General features: G+C 35.4%; 1 protein-coding gene across 2 annotated transcripts in view; it reads right to left on the bottom strand.

Moving 5' to 3' along the window:
- The window catches only part of LOC100372876 (GTPase-activating protein and VPS9 domain-containing protein 1-like), a 41,739-nt gene that overhangs the window by 2,230 nt on the left and 14,820 nt on the right, over positions 1 to 24,689 (bottom strand). The window contains exons 6-17 of one of the 2 annotated variants that reach the window (XM_002735401.4): positions 22,798 to 23,185; positions 22,069 to 22,397; positions 19,804 to 20,544; positions 18,504 to 18,570; positions 16,678 to 16,818; positions 14,489 to 14,596; positions 13,452 to 13,920; positions 11,021 to 11,155; positions 10,532 to 10,655; positions 3,245 to 3,311; positions 2,486 to 2,600; positions 577 to 715 (exon numbers count right to left, since the gene is read on the bottom strand). In XM_002735401.4, coding sequence (XP_002735447.1) covers positions 577 to 715; positions 2,486 to 2,600; positions 3,245 to 3,311; positions 10,532 to 10,655; positions 11,021 to 11,155; positions 13,452 to 13,920; positions 14,489 to 14,596; positions 16,678 to 16,818; positions 18,504 to 18,570; positions 19,804 to 20,544; positions 22,069 to 22,397; positions 22,798 to 23,185 — 2,823 coding nt within the window. The remainder of the gene's footprint in view (positions 1 to 576; positions 716 to 2,485; positions 2,601 to 3,244; positions 3,312 to 10,531; positions 10,656 to 11,020; positions 11,156 to 13,451; positions 13,921 to 14,488; positions 14,597 to 16,677; positions 16,819 to 18,503; positions 18,571 to 19,803; positions 20,545 to 22,068; positions 22,398 to 22,797; positions 23,186 to 24,689) is intronic. The other variant, XM_085492440.1, reaches the window with a different exon arrangement.

The raw sequence follows: 24,689 nt of genomic DNA, 5'->3' as shown, positions 1-24,689 counted from the left end.
ATGTGAGAACATAGAAGTATGTTAGTATCAAGTGAGCACATAGAAGTATGTTAGTATCAAGTGAGCACATAGAAGTGTTTTAGAATCAAGTGAGCTCATAGAAGTATGTTAGTATTATGTGAGCACATAGAAGTGTGTTAGTGACAAGTATTAATATCAGGGCTCATATCACTAAAGATCAAAATTATAGTGTTTTAATTTCTTGAAACCAAATGTATGTAATAAAATTCTGGCCAAAAAAACACATGTTGGAGCCAGTTCAAACTCCTACAAAATAGATGTAAACAAAACGAATAAATTTGTCAGGCTTTTTACCTTCAATATTCTCAGAAAAGCAGCCAGAGAGAGAGAGAGAGTTGTGCAGATCAACAGATCACTGGTACTTGCCAATAAACAAAGCTACACATACAAGTCTAACAGCTGGCGTATGCCCACACACACATCCAATTTCAGATAAAACTCTGTGACAATAGTCACCATATGATTTCAACACTGGTAGGCTAATTGGTGGTATGAGACCCATCATTTGAGCATATAGAACAAAAGTTTTCAATATACATGAGGCAAAGTACTCACTTTATATACATTAATGGTAAGTAATTCTGCTTGTGCTGATGGCCAGGGGGCTTCTTTCCTATACTTCTCAGCCACCTGTAGTGCCCTGTGGCTGGCTGTCACAACCCTGGATAATCTTTTGATGTGTTCATGAAGCACTCTAAAAAATAACAAAATTATTGTATTAGTACTTTAGTTTTATATGATTAATTCAGGATGGACTCAGGGTTTCAGTGGTATATCTTTTTTTTTATACATGTACATAATATATATCATAATGTGTATGTCTGTATAGTTTCTTAATTTGAATGTTTAATACACAGAGGGATACTTCCAGCACAATACATTTACAAGAATAGCTGCTATTGTATACAGGTATACAAACCAGTTACAAGTTATGTTTCTTGTTACAACGACGGTACAAATAATCTGACTTGATATACTGTATTTGCTCTATTAGTAGTGCATGTATTTTATGTAAATAAGGTGTATATATAGTCAAAATAAATTCATATTAAAATGATCCAGCATACGATCAATGCATTTTTTCATTTATCTGTGCTACTATTGGTGATACATGTATGCAAATACAGTATTTGTGGAAGCCTGGTACATTTCGCATACTGTTGTTGCACGAGTGATATCTTTTTATTTTCCTAATTTAAATCACAAAGGCCTGACATTTGAAGGATATTTTAGCACATTTTCCCAACCAACTCAGATTGCTCTTCCTTTTCGCTTTAAAGTTTCAAGATACTATGTATTGACAGTTTTACATTAACTCCATATGCCAGATACGCCATTCCAATAGGTACTGCGAAATACTTTATTTTAGCCAGAATTAATTTTCGCTGAAAAGGCATTTTGGGTGTTTTGTATGGAATTTATTTTCACTGATTTTTGACGAGCTGAATGTGAAATATAGGGAAAAAAGTATATTCGCTGGATTTCATTTTCATGGAATCATCCTTTCAGCGAAAATAGCAAAAATAAATTCCAAACGAAAATAAAGTATTCTACAGTACTCAACTACGTTAGTGCCCGACCCCCACTTCTGCTCAATTTTTATATTTGGGGTCACATTCGGCAAAGTGCCCACCCCTTCAAAATGCAACTAATATAAAACTTGGTCTTGCGTAACGAATCTTGGTAATCATTTTTTTTATGATACAGCATGGATATCGATCGCTGTGAATATGTTGTGAATGAAAAGACCACGGTAACCGTGCGTAAACTATGATTCGACAATGACCTGTTATTACAAGTAAAATGCGGTAAATATTTCATGCCATATTCAGTTTACCTCTCAAAAATGGCTAGTTACTAGTTTTTTGAAAAAAACCATGGCGTTTATTCGCTGAAATCAAATCCAACAGTTCGTACTTGGTCATCGATAATTCACTTCCACATTGCATTACCGAAAAATCTTTGGAAACTTACGAAGAATTGCGTTGGTACAACACAGCATTCTGATTGGTTAATAACCAACTTGACCCAATAGGTCAAAGGACGCTGCTGCAGGTCGAATCTGCAAATGCATCATGGCGGAAAGTGATTTTCATCGAGTGTTTGCGTGCGATCCAACACCTTCGTCAGTGGAGATAATAATGAAAATTTTGACTTAGACTGTGTTCCAACAGACTCTAATGTTTTTAATTTTGTAAATTCTGGTGGTACATAATTAATATTGTAATAAAACGTGCATATTTTTTGTGATCATTTCTGTTTCTTCATTGTGAAAATCAATGACCACGCAAATAATTTCGTAATTTGATTTTCCCTCAAAGATGTAATCTGTCACATGATGAATAAAAATTTTCATTTGCACTCTTTTTCGAGGGGGGTGGTCGGGTAAGTACCCACCCCTAAAAAATTCTGATTTTCTGAGTTGAGGCCCCTGGACGCTAACGCAGTCAAGTACGGTACTTACTGGTCCCGCATGATATCACCATCACCATTCGGATACAACGCTTGTTTGTATATTCTACTCATTATGGCTCGTTCTGTCGCAACCTGAGCATCTAGTATCTGGTCTTCGGTAGCGGCTGAAAAACAAGATGGTGAATCAGGTTTATTTACAGCACATTGTGTTTTGATGACATGAAGTAAAAACTAGGAGGCTATCATGAGAATACAATGAGGTTATCGAGGATACTACAAAGTATGAACGAAGACAGTACAAGCGGGAGGATCGACCAACATGCAGCAGAGGTAATCATGCGTACTGTCTTATTATTATATACATCTTTTCCTCCCAGGAATACATCATGGGAATGCGTAATTGTTCCAAATTTGGAATTAGCATTTCTTAATATGGTAAGATGAAAATACCAAGGGCAATACCGCAAAATTATGGCACGCTGTAACTTGTTGTGTTATGGTAACAGATGTATAATAAATTACACGCCTTAACAACCAAAGTAAGACTTTTCAAATTACTTTTATTACCAGTCCTACTTTATGGATGCGAGACATGACAAATCTATGAAAGTAACAAGAGCGAGGCTGGACACATTTCAATTCCAATGTTTGAAGATGATACTCAAAAACAGATGACCATATGTTGTATTTAAAAGTGATGTGGATATATATACATGTATATTGCAAGATAACTTTAAATCCACCCTTAAACAATTTTGAGTTTGAATGTAAAATTGATGACTAACATGATCTGTGTTTGTTTACTCACCTTGCCATATAGGATCTTGGGATATCCAATTATAGAGATGTTGCAGGAATTCCTCAACGTGATCAGTCTGTAAATTTAAAGTAGGAATTATTGTTTTTATTTATTCATTTCAGGGATAATCAACAAGACTAAATTTCATTTATAGACTTTAAATGACATTCCTGTCATTCTGTGATGATTCACTACTCATTGTGACGTGGATGCTTTTATTTTTTTACATGCAAAGGCACAGCATCCTAGACCGGCAGTTTTTCACTCTCATGTCTTTTTTTTACCTGCTGAATGGGTAGCCAAGCACAGAATGAACCAGCAATCTCTCTGATGGTGAGTGGGCACACTAATCATTCAAAGTATTATGTTCACTTCAATATTCTAAAATGTTCAATATTCTAAAAAATATAGTGCATCCACATCATCCAAATCATATGGTTTCACAGAGTAAATGTAAACACCCAAACAAATTGTGCATGAATTTACATAGAGATTGTGTATTTAACCATACATGGCAAAAAAAACAAATCTGTCCAATCTTAGTTAGTGCAGCATATGGCAAGAGACATAAAACACAATGGAAGGTTGTCAAATAGAGCACACTTTAATACACACTTGAAAACATGGCATGCTAATGTATACTGTATAGTTGGAATTCATTTTCACTCTAAAGTTTATTTGGGTGTTTTGTATTTTGTTTATTTTCACTGATTGATGACAAGTTGAATGTGAAACGTATGAAAAAAGGCATATTCAATTGATTTTATTTTCACTGAATCATCCCTTCAGCAAAATTAAATTATGAGCAAAAATGAGGTATTTTACAGTAGTCAATTGCTTACTAAGATGCTCTTGACTAGCAAAGCTGGACACCATGGGAGGAAGGGAGGGGGCTCTCGCTATACACCCTGCTATACCAGATTACCAACAAGATTATAATTTATAAAGTTGATTTTTATTTAACACATTTTCATGCAGAGTAACACTGCACATAATGAGACTTATATGTAGACACAATATAATATAATCTGAGTTTTTATGTTCTAGCAACTGACATTTTTATAGAGCAGAGTTAGAAGCATAACCAACAAGTCATTGTTAATGACACAGTCCCCGTCCAAAATGTTGTGATCTGACATATCAATTTGATACTGATGAAGTCATTGAGATTAGATTGATTAAAGGGGAACTAAATAGAGCCTATTTTGGTGTTTGTATTTATCAAGTTATGTATATTGATTATAAATTTGAAAAAAAAATCAAAATCAAAGAAAACTTAGAAAGAACTCCCGTGTGCTGAGAGTATTGGAGACACATTAAAAAATAATTCAAAATTACTTGAACTTGAGATATTGATGGAAATGCAGAAAACTAATTATGCAAATAAGGTAACTAATATGAACACATTTAAGTGTAAAACTAATAAGGTCTGCGCAATGTAAAAGTAATAAGATCTGCGTAATGTAATATCTATGTACCAAGTTTCATTGAAATGTGATTAGAACCAAAAAATTATTAATTATTGTGCTAATTAAGAGAATTAATCAGGCTGTCTATTGTCCTAGAGCATTTATGTACCAAGTTTTATTCAAATGTGATGATCAATACTTGAGATATCAGTATTAATTAATTAATTAATTATGTTAATTATGTTAATTAGGTGATTAGCATAAATATTTACCAAAACTAATATGGTGTATAGTCCTACACATGTAGGTTCATTGAAATGTGATGAGTACTCTTTAAAAGTTTCATTAAAATTCAATGAGTGGTTCTTAGGACAAATTAACTAATTAAGCAAATTAGTAGTTAATATGCACAATAATTTATCCTAAAATTAATCAGGTCTCTGCATAGTCCTAGAAGATCTATGTCGCAAGTCTCATTGAAATGTGATGATTAGTACTTGAGATATCAGGTGAAGGGCTGAAAATTAACTAATTATGCTAATAAGGTGATTAATATGCACAAATATTTCTCCAAAAACTAATTAGGTCTCTGCACTGCACAGTCCTCAAGTAACTATGTACCATGTTTCATTGAAATGTGTTCATTACTACTTGAAATATCAATAGCTGAAAATGAATTAATTATGCAAATTAGGTAATTAATATGTACTGATATTACCCTAAAAACTATCAAGTCTGCGCAGTCTCATATGACATCTATGTACCAAGTTTTATTGAAATGTTATGATTAGTACTTGAGATATCAGTGGAAAAGCCGAAAATTGATTAATCATTATGCAAATTAGGTAATTAATGTAAACAGATTTTTACCCAAAACTAATGAAATCTGCGCATTAGATCAGAGCATCCATGTGCCAAGTTTCATCAAAATCCAATGAGTGGTTCTTCAAATATCAGTGGAACAGTCATGAAACAGCTTAAAATCAGTTAATTATCCAGCAAATTAGTATTTAATATTCATAGATTTTTACCCAAAACAAATCAAATCTGCGCATTAGTTCAGAGCATCCATGTGCCAAGTTTCATCAAAATCCAATGAGTGGTTCTTCATATATCAGTGGAACAGTCATGGAACATCTAAAAATCAGCTAATTATCATGCAAATTAGGTAATTAATATTCATAGATTTTTACCAAAACCTAATCAACTCTGCGCATTATCCCAGAGCATCTATGTACCAAGTTTCACCAAAACTTAATTAGTGATTCTTTAGATAACGGTGGAACAAAAAAAGTGACATACATACACATACATACATACATACATACATACATACATACATACATACATACATACAGACAGGGTAACTGCAAAGACTCCATTTTGTGCTTCGCACACGGGAGTCAAAAATGATTATCTTCAGAGTTATGATAATTTAAATATGAGAAACCATACCCCTGCGAAGGACTTCCGTTTGCACTATCTTGCCATAAAAAACACCCTCATGAAATATAAACAGGTAAGGTAACAAAGCATGATGACGAAATAGTATCTGATTAAATATAAGCAACTTAGGGAGCCATAGTTGGCTGGACTGGTGAATTGACTTCTAGTCTAGGTTGTTTCGACTTTTACATTAATGTTATTTACAAGCGTATCAACATACAAACATTATGGATGTGCGATTGATCAAGACAAGCATTTTGTTTTGTTTTTTGTCTATTAAACTGTCTAATAAATGCTGTTTCCAGTACTGCACTGTGTGGCGTGCAAATTATTCAAAAGATGGATGCTGGAGTATGCAATCTTGAGTTCATAGGTGGTGGTGGAAACATTTTCGTCCATGCATTCACAGGGCTGCACTGGCAAATCATGGGACAATTGTCACAGGAACACCAACAGACTTCCGTGTAATTTGAAATAAAACTATCATTCGAACAAGGGGCGTCGACGATATACTCTCATCACTCACACTGGACTGATCTGAATCTTCATAGTATACCGTACTTCCCTGATCATAAGCCCGGAGGCATGAACACGTAAGGGAAAAGTAAGGGATGAGCTTATACTCGAGGACCAACTCAGAAAAGATGATTTTGTTTTGGAGTTAAACACTGTAACCATCTTTCTAACAACAAAATAATATCCAAAAAAATTATTCGTTCACCACGCCGGGCTCGAGAAAATAATACTTATTTTTTTTAAAAATGTGTCATTGATTTCCACGGCACTTACAATGAAGAAACAAACATGTTCATAAAAAACACACACATTTTATTACAATTCGATTTACCGGTACATACCGTCTGACTTTACGGTGAAATAATGGGTAGGGTCTGTGAGTAAACAGTGGACGAAGGCATTTATCATTATCTTTGTTTTGGTATGTTTTCGATCGTACGCAAATTCTCAACGCAAAGCAATTTTCCACCATGAGATTTTTCAGCATGATTTGACCTGGACCAACTTTCTTTAACCTAACAGGTCATGTCTTTTATTTACCAATCAAAATGATGTGTCGTAATGATGACATTTTCCAATTATTGATAATGATTTTTTAACGCAATGCGGAAGTGAATTACCGCAATGTTAAAATGCGATCTGTAGCACTGATTGCAACGAAAAAACGATGATTTTTCCCTAAAAACTGGCAATTCGCAATTTCCAAAATATAAACGACGGTTAATAGTAACCGTGGGTAAACTGAGTGTGGAGAAAGAATTTAAACACCTTTCACGGTCGCCAACATGTCACATCATTCAAACCCTAGGCCTTTCATGATAGTCTCAAAGTAAACCATGCCCAATAACCAGGTACATGACTTAACAATCACATTTTTGACTTTTCAAAAGCTACTACTCAAAGAAATATGGATTACTCCAGTATTGCAACATCAGGGCTCATCCTGAGTAAATGACAGAATAGAAAGGATGCGAAAAATGTTGTGTACGTTCGCCATGCTATCTGAAATTAATGCGAGTTTTCTCATAAAAGCTAAAAGCACGAACCAAACTACCATGCCAATCACGATTATTATGAAATGAAACACACCTTTTACACGCATATTTTAAAGAATATCGTCAACGCCCAGTAAAAACACTGGGCTTATAATCGTGAATGCTCTCAACTCGATAAATACCGAGTAAAAATATAGGGATGGGCTTCATACTCGGGAGGGGCTTACGATCGGGGAAGTACGGTACTTTAACGCAATTGGGCTTCCACTCTCAGAATACTGTGGTTCAAACGCATAAGGCTCTAACCCAAGTTTTAAAAAGCACATTGTGCATATAAAAGTTGAGTTTATACTAATAGTACACAATGCTTGGCAGCATGAACGGCTATGTACAATGGCGTATACGAATGCGATCAGACACTAAAATGTCATAGCTTTATTCCCCTCCATGAATGGCCTCCATGGTGTTTAATTGCAAGCACTTCAAATGCCTATTCAAGCTACAGTTATAATTAAAACAAAATTAAACCACTGCAATATTATTTCGAATACAGTTTAGAATATACACAACTATAAATTTAGGTTCGCTTTAATACGAGATGGATTTGTAAAAAAATTATGATTTAGTGCTTTTACACAAGAATTAGACATTGGGCAGTCATATTGAATCAAATTACAAAAATAATGTTCATGTTGATGTATCTATTGGTATACTGTCTTTGTACAAAATTTAAAGAGAAACGTTCATTGCATTCAAGAGAAAGTAGCATGGGTATCATGAAAAACAAAATGGCCACCAGTCGGTCATATTTCTTGAATCACGAAAAAAAAATATGACGTGCACCTATAACCCAATATGTATGATCACCATACCAAGTTTGATCCAAATCAGCCTAGTCATCTCTGAGAAACAGCTCCGTACATGTAAGAATGATGATTTAGAACTTTTACATGAAATTTGGGCGTCAGTCAGCCATATTGAATTGAATCACAAAAATAATGATGGTGTAGTTGTATCTCTTGGTATACTATCTTTGTACAGAAACGTTCATGGCATTCAAGAGAAAGTAGCATGGGTATCATGAAAAACAAAATGGCCGCCAGTCAGCCATATTTGTTCGAATCACAAAAAAAAAAACATGCACCTACAACCCAATATGTATGATCATCATACCAACTTTGATCGAAATCGGCCACGTCATCTCCGAGAAACTGCTGCGGACACGTTTAAGTATCAGAAATAGCAAATTTTACATCCAAAATGGGCACCAGTCAGCCATTTTTTTTTTCGATCATAAAGTAACTTGACACGCATATGTAGTGACAACTATAGAGGGCGCGGCGTGGCAGAACAGACCAGTGAACTCTGGTGACCTTGCTTATTGTTATATAATATTATCCCCTTTGAATACAATCAAGTTTTGGGGTTGAAACAACAGTGGGGAAGCAGTCTACCGAATGTCCTTGATAGATGGAAATATCTTACAAAGATGCCTCATTTGTTTAATTATCTTAAGGAACATAATTTCCAGCTTTATTCAAAGTAATTTAGATATTTTAGTATAAAAACAAATGCCTCATCTCAGAAAAAAAGTGCTGCATTTAGACGTGAATAGATTTATAAAACATGCAAGATAACAGAAAAGCTGGCTTTTGTCCATGGCAAGTATTTTGTACAGGTGTCTGTCAAAAAATTAATGATTCACTGAGACAAATATGAACTGCCTTATTATATTTATTGTGTGACTACTGTATTATATGAAAAGTAAAAAAAAAACGTCCTCTATGAATAGCTATCATGTTACAAGCTCTGCTTTGTATGCAAATCAACTTAAATAGTTAGTCAGTGTCCAGTGGTGAGAGAAGTCAACAGTACTGTTGCCTCCTGAGAATCTACATCAAACACTGCAATCTTTGTTTTTGAAGTGCGTTTTTTCTAATAGCTGAAACAAATTCCTGTGAATTTTCATTAGTCAAATGATCTGTGTCAAATACAGAATACATATTTTTAAGTACATTTTTCTTTTCAAAATGTGAATGCAACGTTTTGCTTTTTATGTATTTTTTATGTATTATATTTGATTTGATAACTTTTGACTAAACAGATTTTCTATTAGCTTCAGATCTTGATCAAAGTTTGGCACCCAGTTCATAGCAGTGCTTATATTGATTTTCTGACATCTTGTTTTCTGTAAAGATTTTATTGGTAGGTTTGCAAATGTGTATCAGACTGTGCAATCTCTCCATGAGTTGGTTTTGAAACCCAGTATGGGATTCTGAGATACATTACCAAGGATATTATTACAAGATAAATGATTTGCTTCATCGAACACATACAACAATGCATATTTCTACTGAGATCAGTGACCTTTGAATGTGTATCACCAGTGATCGGTCAAGTAGAAACAGTCAAAATATTTTATCAGATTTTCTAAATTTTTGCATGATATTTTCATACAGGACATCTGTTGTTCATACTCGGGGAAGACTTTATACTGATGAATAAGGTGACCAAGTTTGATAAAGTTTGAAATAGAATTACCGGGGGTAGTAAAGTTATTGTGCACACAATAACAATTATTAACGACAACAACAACAACGACAACGACGAACATATTTTTTCCCTTAATATACCTTTCCTTTCCATCTTTGATGGTACGGGCAAGGTAATAAAACAATAAAATTGCCATGACTGAGCCAGTCTACACTATAACAATAAGAATTACTAATATTATAATATAAATTTTTACACTTTTTAAAATTATGTTTGAAATTCAAGGATAACTGCTTGCATTTTGGGGGAAAATAATTGATAAATTCTTGTTGATAGTGAATTTGTACCCCAGAAAGTACCAGGATGTATGACCTTAAGAGGTCATGCATAGGCCTGTTGTGATTTTTTATTATGATGCAATCTGCACTGATACTTACTTTTTCATCAGACACAGTGAGTGCTTGGAAGCCAATAATAAATCTGTGGATTGCATGCTCTTGTCTTTCAAGGAACTGTCGGACACATAATGATGTGAAGTACTTATTGCAGACCATCTTATCTCTGTAAATGAAATGTACACTGATGGTTTTAACATAGCTGACACAAAACCGACCATCAGACATCTTGTAAATGAATGTACACTCATGGTGCATTCGACAAAGCTCACACAAAATATCTGCAATTCTCTTCAACTTGAAATTAAAATTTCTGCCAAAGTTATTTTACTGTTCAAAGGAGATCGTCATGATATAACATGTGTGACAGTAGTTTGTCCTCAGAATCAAAAACTGTAAGGATGCATCAGTTATCTAAATTACAGGTGTGACTATGGTCACAATGAGTCATATTTGAATGCATTTCTATAGAAGATTCACTTCAAATAAAGCAAATGTGGTAAAAAAATAATACACGTATATGGTGCATACCTTTCCACTCGTTCAAGGAGTCTTTCTAAATGTGCCTGCGTGGCTAACAGTCCCTTCCTGCATCGTATTAGATATGCAATATATGGCGCTCTGCTGAGGTAGTCTTCTCTTAATGATTGCAGAAGTTTCTTACATCTGTTAAAGAAGATATTACAATGTACATGTGATGTGGAGAGAGTGGCATCAATCAATAATAAGGCAAGAGTATTCAGAAATAGCAAAACATTGAGACTTTGGTGAATTGAGAAACAGCATAAGGTGTTGAGAAAAAGTTGAGAAACACTTGTTGTTGAGGAACAGTGTGAAGCAGTGTGAAATAGCAGACATTATAAGCACGTTCAACTAGGCGTGTGGATTGAGAAAAAACAAAGGGTGTTGAGAAACAGTACGAGACAGTGTGAAACAGCAGACAGCATAAGCATTTTAAACTAGGTGTGTGCATTGAGAAACAGCATAGGATGTTGAGAAAAAGTTGAGAAAAAGTTGAGAAACAGTACGAGGCAGTGTGAAACAGCAGACAGTATAAGCATTTTGAACTAGGTGTGAAGATTGAGAAACAGCAAAGGGGATTGAGAAACAGCAAAGGGTGTTGAGAAACAGTTTGAGGCAGTGTGCAACAACAGACAATATAAGCATTTTTAACTAGGTGTGAGGATTGAGAAACAGCAAAGGGTGTTGAGAAACAGTTTGAGGCAGTGTGCAACAACAGACAATATAAGCATTTTTAACTAGGTGTGAGGATTGAGAAACAGCAAAGGGGATTGAGAAACAGCAAAGGGTGTTGAGAAACAGTTTGAGGCAGTGTGAAACAGCAGACAATATAAGCATTTTTAACTAGGTGTGAGGATTGAGAAACAGCAAAGGGTGTTGAGAAACAGTTTGAGGCAGTGTGAAACAGCAGACAATATAAGCATTTTTAACTAGGTGTGAGGATTGAGAAACAGCAAAGGGTGTTGAGAAACAGTTTGAGGCAGTGTGAAACAGCAGACAATATAAGCATTTTTAACTAGGTGTGAGGATTGAGAAACAGCAAAGGGTGTTGAGAAACAGTTTGAGGCAGTGTGAAACAGCAGACAATATAAGCATTTTTAACGAGGTGTGTGGATTGAGAAACAGCATAGGGTGTTGAGAAATAGGAAACAGTGTGAAACAGCAATTTGTAGATTTAGGTACAATCTAGGGCATTTCCCAGGCGTAAATCTCGGCAACCTCATTGTAAAATGCACCTGCAATCATGAATGGTTTTCACTCTTGTCACTCCACACATCGTTGTCCAACCACTATTTACATGTGTAATTAATTAATCATTCTGGTGGCAGATATGGGAATAAGCCTACTCTTGTTCTAGCTTATGGCATCTTAACATGCTTCACGCCTCCTGTTCTTACAGGGTACGTACGCAGCCTTGAATTCCTGGAATATACTGGAATTTCGAAAATCACTTTTCCAGGCTTTTCCATTTAAAATCCAGGCTTTTCTATTTAAAATCCGGGAAAAACCTTGAATTTCACAATTTTTCAATATTATTGGCCACTCTCCCATTTTTCCCCTCCGTCTTTTGATTATAAATTTCCGATTGTCAATCTGTGGTGAAGTCTGCCGGTTTTAGGGTCATGAATTCAGCTTGTTGATTGGCTGTTGTAGAAACGCATTCAGTGCGTACTTAGGCAAGCCCAGGAAATGTTGTATGTTTTTTTTTCTTTTCATGGATCGCAAAAAGGAAATAAATAAATGTAAGGTATGGATTTGTTTGAGATTGTGAAAGCAATAAAACAGTGTTAATATTGTGGGATGTGGCGACTCTGAAAAAGGGTGTTCCAGGCCCGAAGTTTGGGGGGTTCGGGAGGTTTGGTGAGCATGTTTCGACAATACGTCGATGGTGTAAGGCAGATCGCGTTGGAAATACAACATAAGTTTATCAAGTAATCCGAGGTAGTCTCTCTCTGAAGGATGTGTTGGCCCTGAAAAGGGCCGTTTGTTTTGTGCGAGTGTTCGCTCATTTTTACCCATGAATCAGTACGCGAAATATAAGATTCTATTCATTGATTCAGTAAAGCAACAAAATAAATAAAAAGTTGCACGCGTCTTGCATAATTGCTGTCGCCAGACCACGCGGACGGGACGGCGTTTCGGGGAGAAAACCGAGGTCGCCACTCCTAATAGATCGCACCTTTAGGGTCACGGTTTCATACTACAATGATCTTGAGTGGCCATGAGCCATTTAAATTGCACAAATGTATTTCAGTTTGTGTTTTAAAGCAGAACCGTCGATTTTTTTAGGACTGATTTTTAGCATGACGCTGAAGAATTTTACCCTGGCGGCGCGATATTGAGCCTTGCAGCGTATGATTTTACCATGGCGGCCCTACCAAAATCAATGCGTGGAGAACACTGGCTGAGGGATTGTGAAAACATCAATAATTGTACCTACCCCTGTACATCAAACTGCCGAACACATCTTAGTGTTTCGTGTAACTGAGCAATAAGTGATTTATCCTGTAAATTTATCGCTTCAGCAAGCTGTACTTTTAAAAACGCAATCATTTCATTCTCATGACTCTCCTTAGCACTGCCACACTCGTTAAAATTACAGCGATGCGGTGTGACCACACTCGTCGAGAAGTTAGTCAACCAGGGAAGCGTGTGAAAGTCAGCTGAGCAGAGAACAATTCTTAGTTTGCGCTTAGCGTCACTAAAAGCATACGTTGACTCAATATTTTCACCGGTGATAAGCATGTTGTCTGCAGCACTATCCGGGTGATCACCGTGTCCATTTGGGACATCGTTGTTATCAGATGTGGAACCAAAGTTAACTAAAGCATTCTCCATAGGTGCTGAACTGGACAGTCCGCTATGGAGTTTGTGACGATATTTGTTAAGTATGTCTTCGGGATCTTGAACTGTAATATGAACAAAACCTAGAAGTTTTCATAGATTATACTGGAACATGAATACAGTAATTATGATACCAGTGATATTTTTGAGATGATACCACAAGTCACAAACGAACTAAAGTGTAACAACGAGTTATTTATCAGCCATTTAAAAGTTGATCAATACAGTTTTATTTTCGCTTTATGCAGAGTTTTAGGAAAATTTTGAAGATAATACAATAAACAGGGTGGCATACTTACAAATTGAGATGTTTTATAAAATACGAACTAGCTTACTAATGATTTGGAGAAATTATTCAACATTTCACAATCCCTTCAGCAAAAATATTTTACAGTATATTATTTTCATTGAATTTGATATCAGTGAGAACTTTTCCATTCTTATTATTTTGCATTGTTGTCAATGAAACTGGGATAAATTGTTGAAAAGATATACTATCAGCACTGAAGAAGTGAGAATTGGATTCACACCATTTTAACAGCATGAATATTCTCACCAATAATGATAAATCTCGTCAAACTGTGAGAAAGTGTCTCAGACTTTTTACTAGGACTGATTGATTTAGTTACTTACCATCAACAGCCTGGCCCATGATTGAGAGGTTCTTATATTTGGTCATAATATCGTCGCTGTTTGGAGCGGATAAAGCTGTCGGTAGAGATTTCGCCATTTCATTATCACCTGCAAAAACAAACATACAATACAGAAGAAAGGTTATTCAAATCTTGTTGACACTTTGAAACATTGTACATACAATATACCAAATTTACAATTGAAGTCAAATTAAAAATTGCATTTTGTGCATGTGAGATCATTAACAAATTGCCTGCTGATTTAATACACACTTAATACCATTAATATTGGCTATTATGGCTATCCGTACAGGCTTATGGCGACTGTTGTGTAATAATATGACCTCAGAAACATGTCAGTCATGAATGTAAGCACATGAACTCATAATAGAAAAAATACAGTATATAACTGTGCAATATTAAAATATTTAAAGTTTTAAGTCAATCAACCTGAGAAATTATTATCTTTTTCAACATATAAGCCACAAAAGCCAAAATCAAAACTGATTCAATGAAATATCTAAGTTTGAAAAAGATTGTCACCAAAAGAAATTTAATTCAAGGTGGAGATGACGATGACAACACTTTATATATGATATGAGGCTAGGTAAAAATAGAAATAAATATAACAAGTCATTGAAAATGACACAGTCCCCGTTAAGTTCTCTTTGTGCTTGTCATATTAAAGCGGAGGGGTTGTCGCAAGCGTGTCCTTGAAACTTGAGTTCCAAGTGGCGTATACAACAGATTGTTTATTTACATGAAAACACGTGTTTCGTGTCATAGTAATATGGCCAAAATAAAAACAGCCGTTATTCAGCCATCTTTGATCTGATTATGAAACACAGATATGTATGATGTATGTGCCAAATACAAATGAAAATGGTACATAAATTGTGGAAATGGAAATATAGTAGTAAGGCCAAAAAGTCAGATGGCTGTCAAACGGCCATCCTTGACCAGATTTTGAAACAAATTGTCATGGACATGCATCCTAACATGTATAAAGTACATGTATGTGCCAAATTTGAATGAAAACTGACAGAGCACATCCAAAATACCGCATAAAAAAACAAAAACAAGATGCCTGCCAGTCGACCATCTTTGATCCAATTGCGAAATATATCGTCATGGACATGTATCCTAACATGTATAATCTATGTACCAAGTTTGAATGACAACTAACAAAGCATGTCCAAAATACAACATTTTCAAAAAACAAGATGGCTGCCAGTTGGCCATTTTGAATCGAATCGCTAAATCACTGCATGTGCATATGTCCCACATAAGGTACTAGGCACATGCAAAAAATGAACGGAATCGGTCCACAGGATTCTGAAATATGACGTTGGATAGACTGACGCACGGACAGACGGACACACGGACGGACTTCCTCAGGAACTCGCGGACGGTCGGGGACATGTATCCTAACATGTATGATCTATGTACTAAATTTGAATGAAAACTGACAAAGCATGTCCAAAATACGACATTTTCAAAAAACAAGATGGCTGCCAGTCGGCCATCTTTGATCCAATTGTGAAATAAATCATCATGGACATGTATCCTAACATGTATAATCTATGTACCAAGTTTGAATGAAAACTGACAAAGCATGTCCAAAATACAACATTTTCAAAAAACAAGATGGCTGCCAGTCGGCCATTTTGAATCGAATCGCTAAACCACTGCATGTGCATATGTCCCACATAAAGTACTAGGCACATGCAAAGAATGAACGGAATCGGTCCAAGGGATTCTGAGATATGACTCCAGACGGACGCACGGACGCACAGACGCACGGACGGACAGAGACCGAATTATAAGTCCCCGTTTTCGGACTTCGTCCGAACGGGGACTAATTAAATAATTTTTAAGGTCCAAGTGAAGTTTGAACATTTTTGTTGTTCAGGTTTTTCTTTCTCCTGCTTCCTCTGGCCAAGAACAGTAACCAATCAAATTGTCTATATCATTTGTAAAATAAACAGGAAAACTAAAAGACTTCTTTTTATCAGAATGGGCTCATTCAAAAACATGAATTGACTTTTGCAATTTTGTGTGATGTGCTTGTGTGTACATAAAATAAACTTTGCAAAGATAATAACATGCACTACAAAAACAAAAGAGAATAGAGCGAACACATTTGGGCACACAGAAGGCAACAATGGAATACGTGTTAGTTTTACTAACCTTGGTGAGAGGGCTGATGATGTGGATGATGGTTATGATGAGCTGATTCAGAATGATGCATATTGAAAGAGAGATGCTGAAACAGTGACGACTGCTCTTTATCTTTGTCGGCTTTACCGCCTTTACCCTTTCTGCTGGGAACTGAAAGAGCAAAAGGAAGTCAATGCCAAGGTTACTCAGCAGTCCAGAGGATGTGCATACTATTTACTTATTAGCGTATTATTAATATTTTATTAATTAAACATAAACCACAATACTGTAAACATTTTGCGATTTGATGACGTTTACAAGCTTAATTTCACTAATTAGAAATAAAAGTTATTGTTACTGAAAGTTGCATTCTCACTTTTGAATGTTCTTCATAAAAACTCTCACACATGTAATCATCATATAAAGGGTTTTGTGCATTTCACAAAATCATGAAATCCTATTTAGAAGGACCACCTAAAATATATACAAACGGCCTTGAGTGATTACAATAATGGTTTGATTTGGTAATTACACTCGGTGCTAAGCCAACTCATCAGTTAAAAGTGGGGAGTGCATATATGTTGGGAGGGTGTACATTGTACATTTTCATAGGAAGGGTGAGGCTGTTAAAATAACAAACATTTTTTTAATATGAAATGAAGCGCAGTCTAGATACTGTTGTAGTATTTAAGATATTTTGAATATAAACTGAATGATGCTTAACTGGCACAATCCACAATAGCTTATAAGAAATCTGGACTGCTGGAGATATGAACTGAAGCAACATTTGCATGTTAAAATGAGATGATTTAGCATGAAGTGCCACAATACAAGGCTACATAATGTTGCACAGATCTCCTGCATTGTTAGTGTCCAACGCATGGCTACAGTTAATGTATTATAAGTTGAACTCAAATTGGCCAAATATATATGCACATTTTATAATAATATTTTTTACATTTCTAAATTTACGATGTTCACATCATGGAATATAATAAAGTATAAAAGAAAACCAGTGCCAACCCCTATCCATCCACTGATAATGAACAACTGGCAGTCAGAATAGACCATTTTCCGTACACTGCGAGAATCCCGCGTTATGCGTGAAATCGAACGTAAAAACAGGACAAACAAAGGTCATAGCGTCGTAGTGGCGTCAAACATCATGTAGGATTCGACAAACGCGAAAGTACTTTCGGGGACATTTCCATGCTTAATAATGTGCTGTCCACATTTGATGATAGGCAATTTGATTAAGTAAGGGTATTCGGAAGCAATATTCCTGTCGAAGATCGGCCGGTTGATGTGAGCTACGAAATAAAGAAATTCTAGTTCAAAATCAAATCGTTCGATTTTTGCGGCAGACGTTCGACGCGCGTCTTTCATGCATCTCGCGAGATCTTGCAATTGTACGGAAAATCCTCTATCTATGATTAGTATCCAGGGTTACTTGTGTGATTACATGTAGCTGTACTGAACAAGAATGACAATGATGTGTCCATGGTGCAATCTCACAGATGATTCTCTTTATTATTATACTGTAAAATATTTTCATTATTGTCTCTTGAAATTAATTTTCGCTATTTATGGTGAAGGAATGATTCAGTGAAAATAAAATTCAGCGAATATATCTTTTTCCCTGTCGACCATTGTAAGGTTATGGCATTCATGCAAATTAAATGTCTCAAGAGTAACTCTTTGTAAAAATAACCCCAGTGGAATTGTAACCAAGAAATTGTGAAATATTTCCCTGTCTTTTATGATATTGAGTAATTTATACAAGACATGTCTATTGTTTCAACGATAAAACATAAATGTGTTATTGCAGAAAGATTCTAAACTGCTGAAACGCTTACCTTTAAACGGGAGTTTCTTCTTCCACCATGACTTATTTCCTTTATCTGGACTTTCCCCACCATCCTGCTGTGAAGAAACACACAGCAACAATATGGGTGTACATTAACACATATGGCTCACAGGACTTTGTTTTGGAAATTTTACAATTTTCAGCTCTGCTACGGTTCAATGTGGATAAATTTCCAAAAAGAATAACTCAGAAAGCGGTGTTGGCATCTCAAGTTGCTTTATTATTTTTATTTTACAAAGTTCAAACTATCCTAAGCAAGAATGTATTTATAAAGATATCCAGTCATGACCTCATCAATAAACCATAGAAACATTCAGTTTTGTTTGCTTTATGCTTTATTTTCGCTATTTTCGTTATGAAATCCAGCGAGTACACCTTTTTCCTATATTTTACATTCAACTCACCAAAAATCATTGAAATAAATTTCACACAAAAACCCTAACAATCTTTTCAGCAAAAATTAATTCCAGCTAAAATAAAGTATTTTACAGTATTTCAAGTATGTCTCTTGTTTCTAAATGCAAGATTTTCAAAATTAATTCTTGTAGAGTGCTTGAAGACTATTGCGTTTGACAAATAATTTATTTAAATACTGTAAACCACTTTTAAATTAATTTCATCATGAAATTCTGTAGCAGTGACAAATTGCCAGGGGTCATATAACATTGAGTGTCAGTGAGTTTCTCTGAAATGTTTTTTCAGGAATGCTATAAAATCTCAAATTCATAGTGGCAAAAATTAAGTGGTAAGTATTACATTAGAAAGGCTGTACCGTAAAATCTGCATTAGAAGCCAATTGAATAATTGAGAACCAAAAAAAAACACCATTTCTCATGTATGTGTAGATGCTCTAATAAAAGTCACACTCTGTTGCATTGTACCATTTTAATAGAAACTGAAGCTTTTATACAGATTTTACAGTAGTTGTTCTGTAGCACATTTCATGTAAACAGAGTACTGTATATGCTTAATATAGGCTGCATAGGACTCGTGTCAAACATGATATGTTGCCTATAAACATTAAAACATATTAAGTTTTGGGTAGCATACATGTACAAATGTAGGGCACTATCATGTGTCAATGGGTTAACATTTCACATTCCTCATGTAATATGTTACACCATACATCTAATAATTTAGTATATTAAACTCAAGATGACAAGCACACAAAGGGTTTTGACTCTACACATTCTTCTAGTATATGTTAAAATAGGCACAATACCCATAATACCCACATTCAACATCTATATCATGCTTTAGACCCATCCGTCATTCACACACTTACTTACCCTGGGATCAATACCCGCGACATTGACTGCACCATCATTGCTAACAGACTTTCCACCATTTACAATCATATTACTCTCAAGGGGTATCTCCACAGATCTGTTCGTTCCAGCACCACTAGAGTTACTTGATGAGCTAGCTAAACTACTTGTTCGGCTTTCGTCTCCACATCCCCCAGACTCAACAGAGCTGGGAAATGCATCTGGTAACAGTGAATCGGAAGCCTCGTTTGACTTTGTGTTGCTCTGCATCTCCGGGTGGCCGTGTGAATGTCCACTTGCATGCTCACCGTAAAACGGGTTGCTCCGCCTATTTGGTGACTGAGCCAGGTTTCCAGATACATTTTCAGGTGTACTTGGTGACATTGAATTACTGGTACCGATACCACTGTCACGTTGACTACGACTGGCAAGCAGAGTGCCATCACCCCCACCAGATGATGAAGGAAACGCATTCCCACTTGGAGCGAATGGATCAAATGAATCCAGCAAACCATCTTGTTCATGTGCAGTGGCACCACCTTTTCTACCAGTCTCTAGATTTATAAATCTGTGAGTTAGTTCATCCGCATGTTTTCCCCTTTCTGTTGTCGGAGGTACGACCCTTGGAATGGCATGGTGGGGTCTCTCTCCAAATAAGTTGCCTACACCACCAACAGCTCCCATTGAGTCAAGTACATCAGATGGTCTAATGGATTCCAATGCTCTGGTACTGTTATCTATAGCATCAAAGTACTGATCATCCTACAAAAAAAAAAAAAAAAAAATTAAAACACATTCATTACAAGATATTACTGACATGCAGCCTTTCGGCTGAGATAGCTATGCTGTTAGCAATGCACATTTCAATTGAGAATTGAAAATATCTGAGAGAGGTCCACTTCAGATACCTATACGTATAATATCAAAGCCATCAGACTAGTGGAAATATCACAAAAATATTCATCAAAATTGAAGATATCATCAAGAAATGAGCAAATCTAAGAGCGGTCTACCCAAAATACATATATCAATGTAATCAGCATTGTGGTTTTGAAAAAGTAAAAAGTTGAGATGTGGACACAATGAACAATTTGTAATATGATTAGCTCCACTCCACAAGTCAACCGCAGAGCTAAAAATAGAACTGACATAATCATTGAATAAAATACAGCACATTAAACAGATTAAATGAAGACAACATGTGCAGACATTAAAGACATTTCTTTCCTGTGATTTTCAGTGTTTTGTTATGAATCTCAAGGATGTTTATTGCCTGAACTACCCCGGTAAGCCCCAGAAAAATCACTTCTACACCACAAGTACGTCTGTCGATATTTTAGTTTTTGTATACTTTTTTGTCGTTGTGAATAATTACATGACATAGTGCTCAGTGATGTCATCTGAGTTGATGAATAATTACATGACATAATGCTCAGTGATGTCATCTGACTTCTTGAATAAGTAATCACATGATATATTGCTTAGTGATGTCATCTGACTTCTTGAATAATTACATGACATAATGCTCAGTGATGTCATCTGACTTCTTGAATAAGTAATCACATGACATGCTTTGTGATGTCATGACTTCTTGAATAATTACATGACATGTTCAGTGATGTCATCTGACTTCTTGAATAAGTAATCACATGACATAATGCTTTGTGATGTCGTGACTTCTTGAATAATTACATAATATAATGCTCAGTGATGTCATCTGACTTCATGAATAAGTAATCACATGACATAATGCGTTGTAATGTCATGACTTCATGAATAATTACATGACATGCTCAGTGATGTCATCTGAGTTGATGAATAAGTAATCACATGACATAAGTGTGATGCATTATGGGAGCACTCATATGTAGTAGAATAAGACATCTACTCATTGAATTATTGGAATCACATTTCGATAGCTTGTTCACCTAAGCTTACAAACTGATAAGCAATGTTGGAAGAGCTTTGTATTCATGGTGCTGTATGTACTATATTTAAATATATTTAGTGTAACTTTATTGAAAATGGGACCCTACTTGTCTTAAAATTTCTCTTACATGTACATACTGCAAGATTATTAAATATAAAGTTTTAAATTTCACTGAAAAGTGAAATCTACTAAATTGAATTCAAATAAACAAATTATAATAGAACACATCTCTTTACATCGGAAAATAGAATTTAACCGAGTGATGATGAAATATCGAAAAAGTAGAATGAGCTAACAATGACAATTGTTATTATTACAGGATGACACAATTGTTGAAATTTAAACGAAACACAAACCTCTCTGTTCCTTTCATGTTCATTGGCTTTGTCATCCAATAAATCACCTTCCAGGGTACTATCATCCTGTGTTTCTTCCAACTCATGTAGCCTTTCTTCCGGGTGCTCAGAATCACTTTGTAGAACATCCACGCTCCAAGTCTCACTCGCTGTCTCAGACAACTCTCCAGGGTGCCGCACTTCCAGCAGTCCCTGTGCTCCAGGATAATCAACTTGCTCTGACTGAGCCTCAGCAATCTCTTGCAGTCTTTCCATTGGATTGTGTTCTGGTGGAGGCTCCGACTGGTCACTAGCCAGGACATCGGTACTCCATGTTTCACTCCATGTTTCTTTTAGGAGAAAGACAAAAAAAAAAGTAATTTACTGTTCTCGTTATCCTTGCATAACTTAAAATTAAAAAACTTTTGAATTTAGACAATTATTAATTCAAATTTCAAGTTCAAATGTATTTTTAAATTTTGTATGGTACATTTGTACACACTGTAAACCGCTTAAATTTGCAAGACAAATTTTTATGAATTTCAGTGAAAGTATCAGTAAAAATTTGTCAGTGACAAATGCCATGAAATCCTGTAATCAAAAATAAGAACAGTTTACAGTACACATATATAGCATGGCGTGACATCTCACTCACTGAACTTATTTTTACACTCAAATGATGTCACATCAAAAAAGATAATACAGTTGCATGTTTTCATTCTCCAATGTCACAAAGACACAATGACTTACCTACTGCGTCCATCTGTGATTTCTCTTTTTCTAAAGGCTGAATTTCAAATTTGCCAAACCGATCTGAAATATCGTGTGGTTCGCTCTCCAGCATTTCCAGTGCTCTGGCAGCATCGCCACTACTAGCAGTTGACCTAGGGGTATTACGACCACTAGCACAACTACTGATATTCTCCAGTCCACTCGTATTACTGATATTTTCCAAATCCATGGAATACACAGAGTTAGATGCCCCAATTGACATAGACTCAAGGTTGTCGCTGACGGCCGATGCATCAGCTGAGAAACGGAGCTGCTTCTCTGGCATTTCCGCATGTAGTGAGGGGCTAGCTCGGTTTCCACGCTCCAATGTTTTGGTCTTTGTTTTTGTTTCAGCCGACTCAAGTACCTGTAAAAATAGGCACACTTTTTAATGCTACTATATGATAACTGATATCAAATATTTTTCCCTTTTATTCTTTAGCAAAATAAAAAGAAAACTCCCTCCCTCAACAAAAACCATTCGGCTTGGTTAGAGGCCATGTGTTTATATGTGCAATCAAACACATTACCAAGACCATCATATCTCAGACAACTCCACAGTGAACCACACTTCCAACCTTTCCTGTGCTTTGGGATAATCAACTTGCTACAACTGAGCCTTGGCAATCTTCTTTTCATTAAAATAATTAAGATCCTATAATTAAAATACATGTATGTACAACGAAAATTTTAAATATTACTGCCTGAATATGGGCATTTGTGCCAGAGCACAAGAGATTTTTAGTCTGACATTCAGAGACCAATGCCTCTCAGATGACAAACATAGATTTTTCTCCCTAATATTATCACATATACATGTATCCCCCAGTTACATAATGTGCACATTTGAGAATGCCTCCATCTTGAAAAATTGATCTCTGTGTAGCAACTGTCTGCATGAGTGGTAAGTCATTACAAAGTAAAATACCCAGATGTTACTAAGACATGTATTGAATTTACGTAACAGTGAAGCCATGCAACAACAAGCAGCCTGTCAGCGGAGATAGCTCTACTGTTAGCAAGGCACATTTTTAAAAAGAAAGAACTGAAGATATCATTAGAAAATGAACAATATGTATAGTATGTATAGCAATTAGACTTGCTGTTTTCAACAAGAATTCAAAAATATCACTTTTTACAAAAAATATTCTACAAAATTAGAGAATAAAGATATCATCGCAAAATGAACAAATCTGAGAGAGGTCCACATGTTGTACCTATATATATATATATACAATGTAATAGCAAAGCAATCAGACTTGCGGTTTTCAACAAGAAGTCGAAAATATAACTTTTTACCAAAAATTACAAAAATATTCTACAAAATTAGAGAATAAAGATATCATCGCAAAATGAACAAATCTGAGAGAGGTCCACATGTTGTACCTATATATATATATATACAATGTAATAGCAAAGCAATCAGACTTGCGGTTTTCAACAAGAAGTCGAAAATATAACTTTTTACCAAAAATTACAAAAATATTCACCAAAATTAGAGAATTAAAGATATCATTGCAAAATGAACAAATCTGAGAGAGGTCCACATGTTGTACCTATATATATATATATACAATGTAATAGCAAAGCAATCAGACTTGCGGTTTTCAACAAGAAGTCGAAAATATAACTTTTTACCAAAAATTACAAAAATATCCACCAAAATTAGAGAATTAAAGATATCATCGCAAAATGAACAAATCTGAGAGAGGTCCACATGTTGTACCTATATATATATATACAATGTAATAGCAAAGCAATCAGACTTGCGGTTTTCAACAAGAAGTCGAAAATATAACTTTTTACCAAAAATTACAAAAATATTCACCAAAATTAGAGAATTAAAGATATCATCACAAAATGAACATATC

The sequence above is a fragment of the Saccoglossus kowalevskii genome, chromosome 17 (assembly GCF_978046115.1).
Source record: "Saccoglossus kowalevskii chromosome 17, keSacKowa6.1, whole genome shotgun sequence".
NCBI classification, from domain to species: Eukaryota; Metazoa; Hemichordata; class Enteropneusta; family Harrimaniidae; genus Saccoglossus; species Saccoglossus kowalevskii.
The sequence above is the reverse complement of the archived record's forward strand: the minus strand, read 5'-3'. Positions and strand labels throughout refer to the sequence as shown.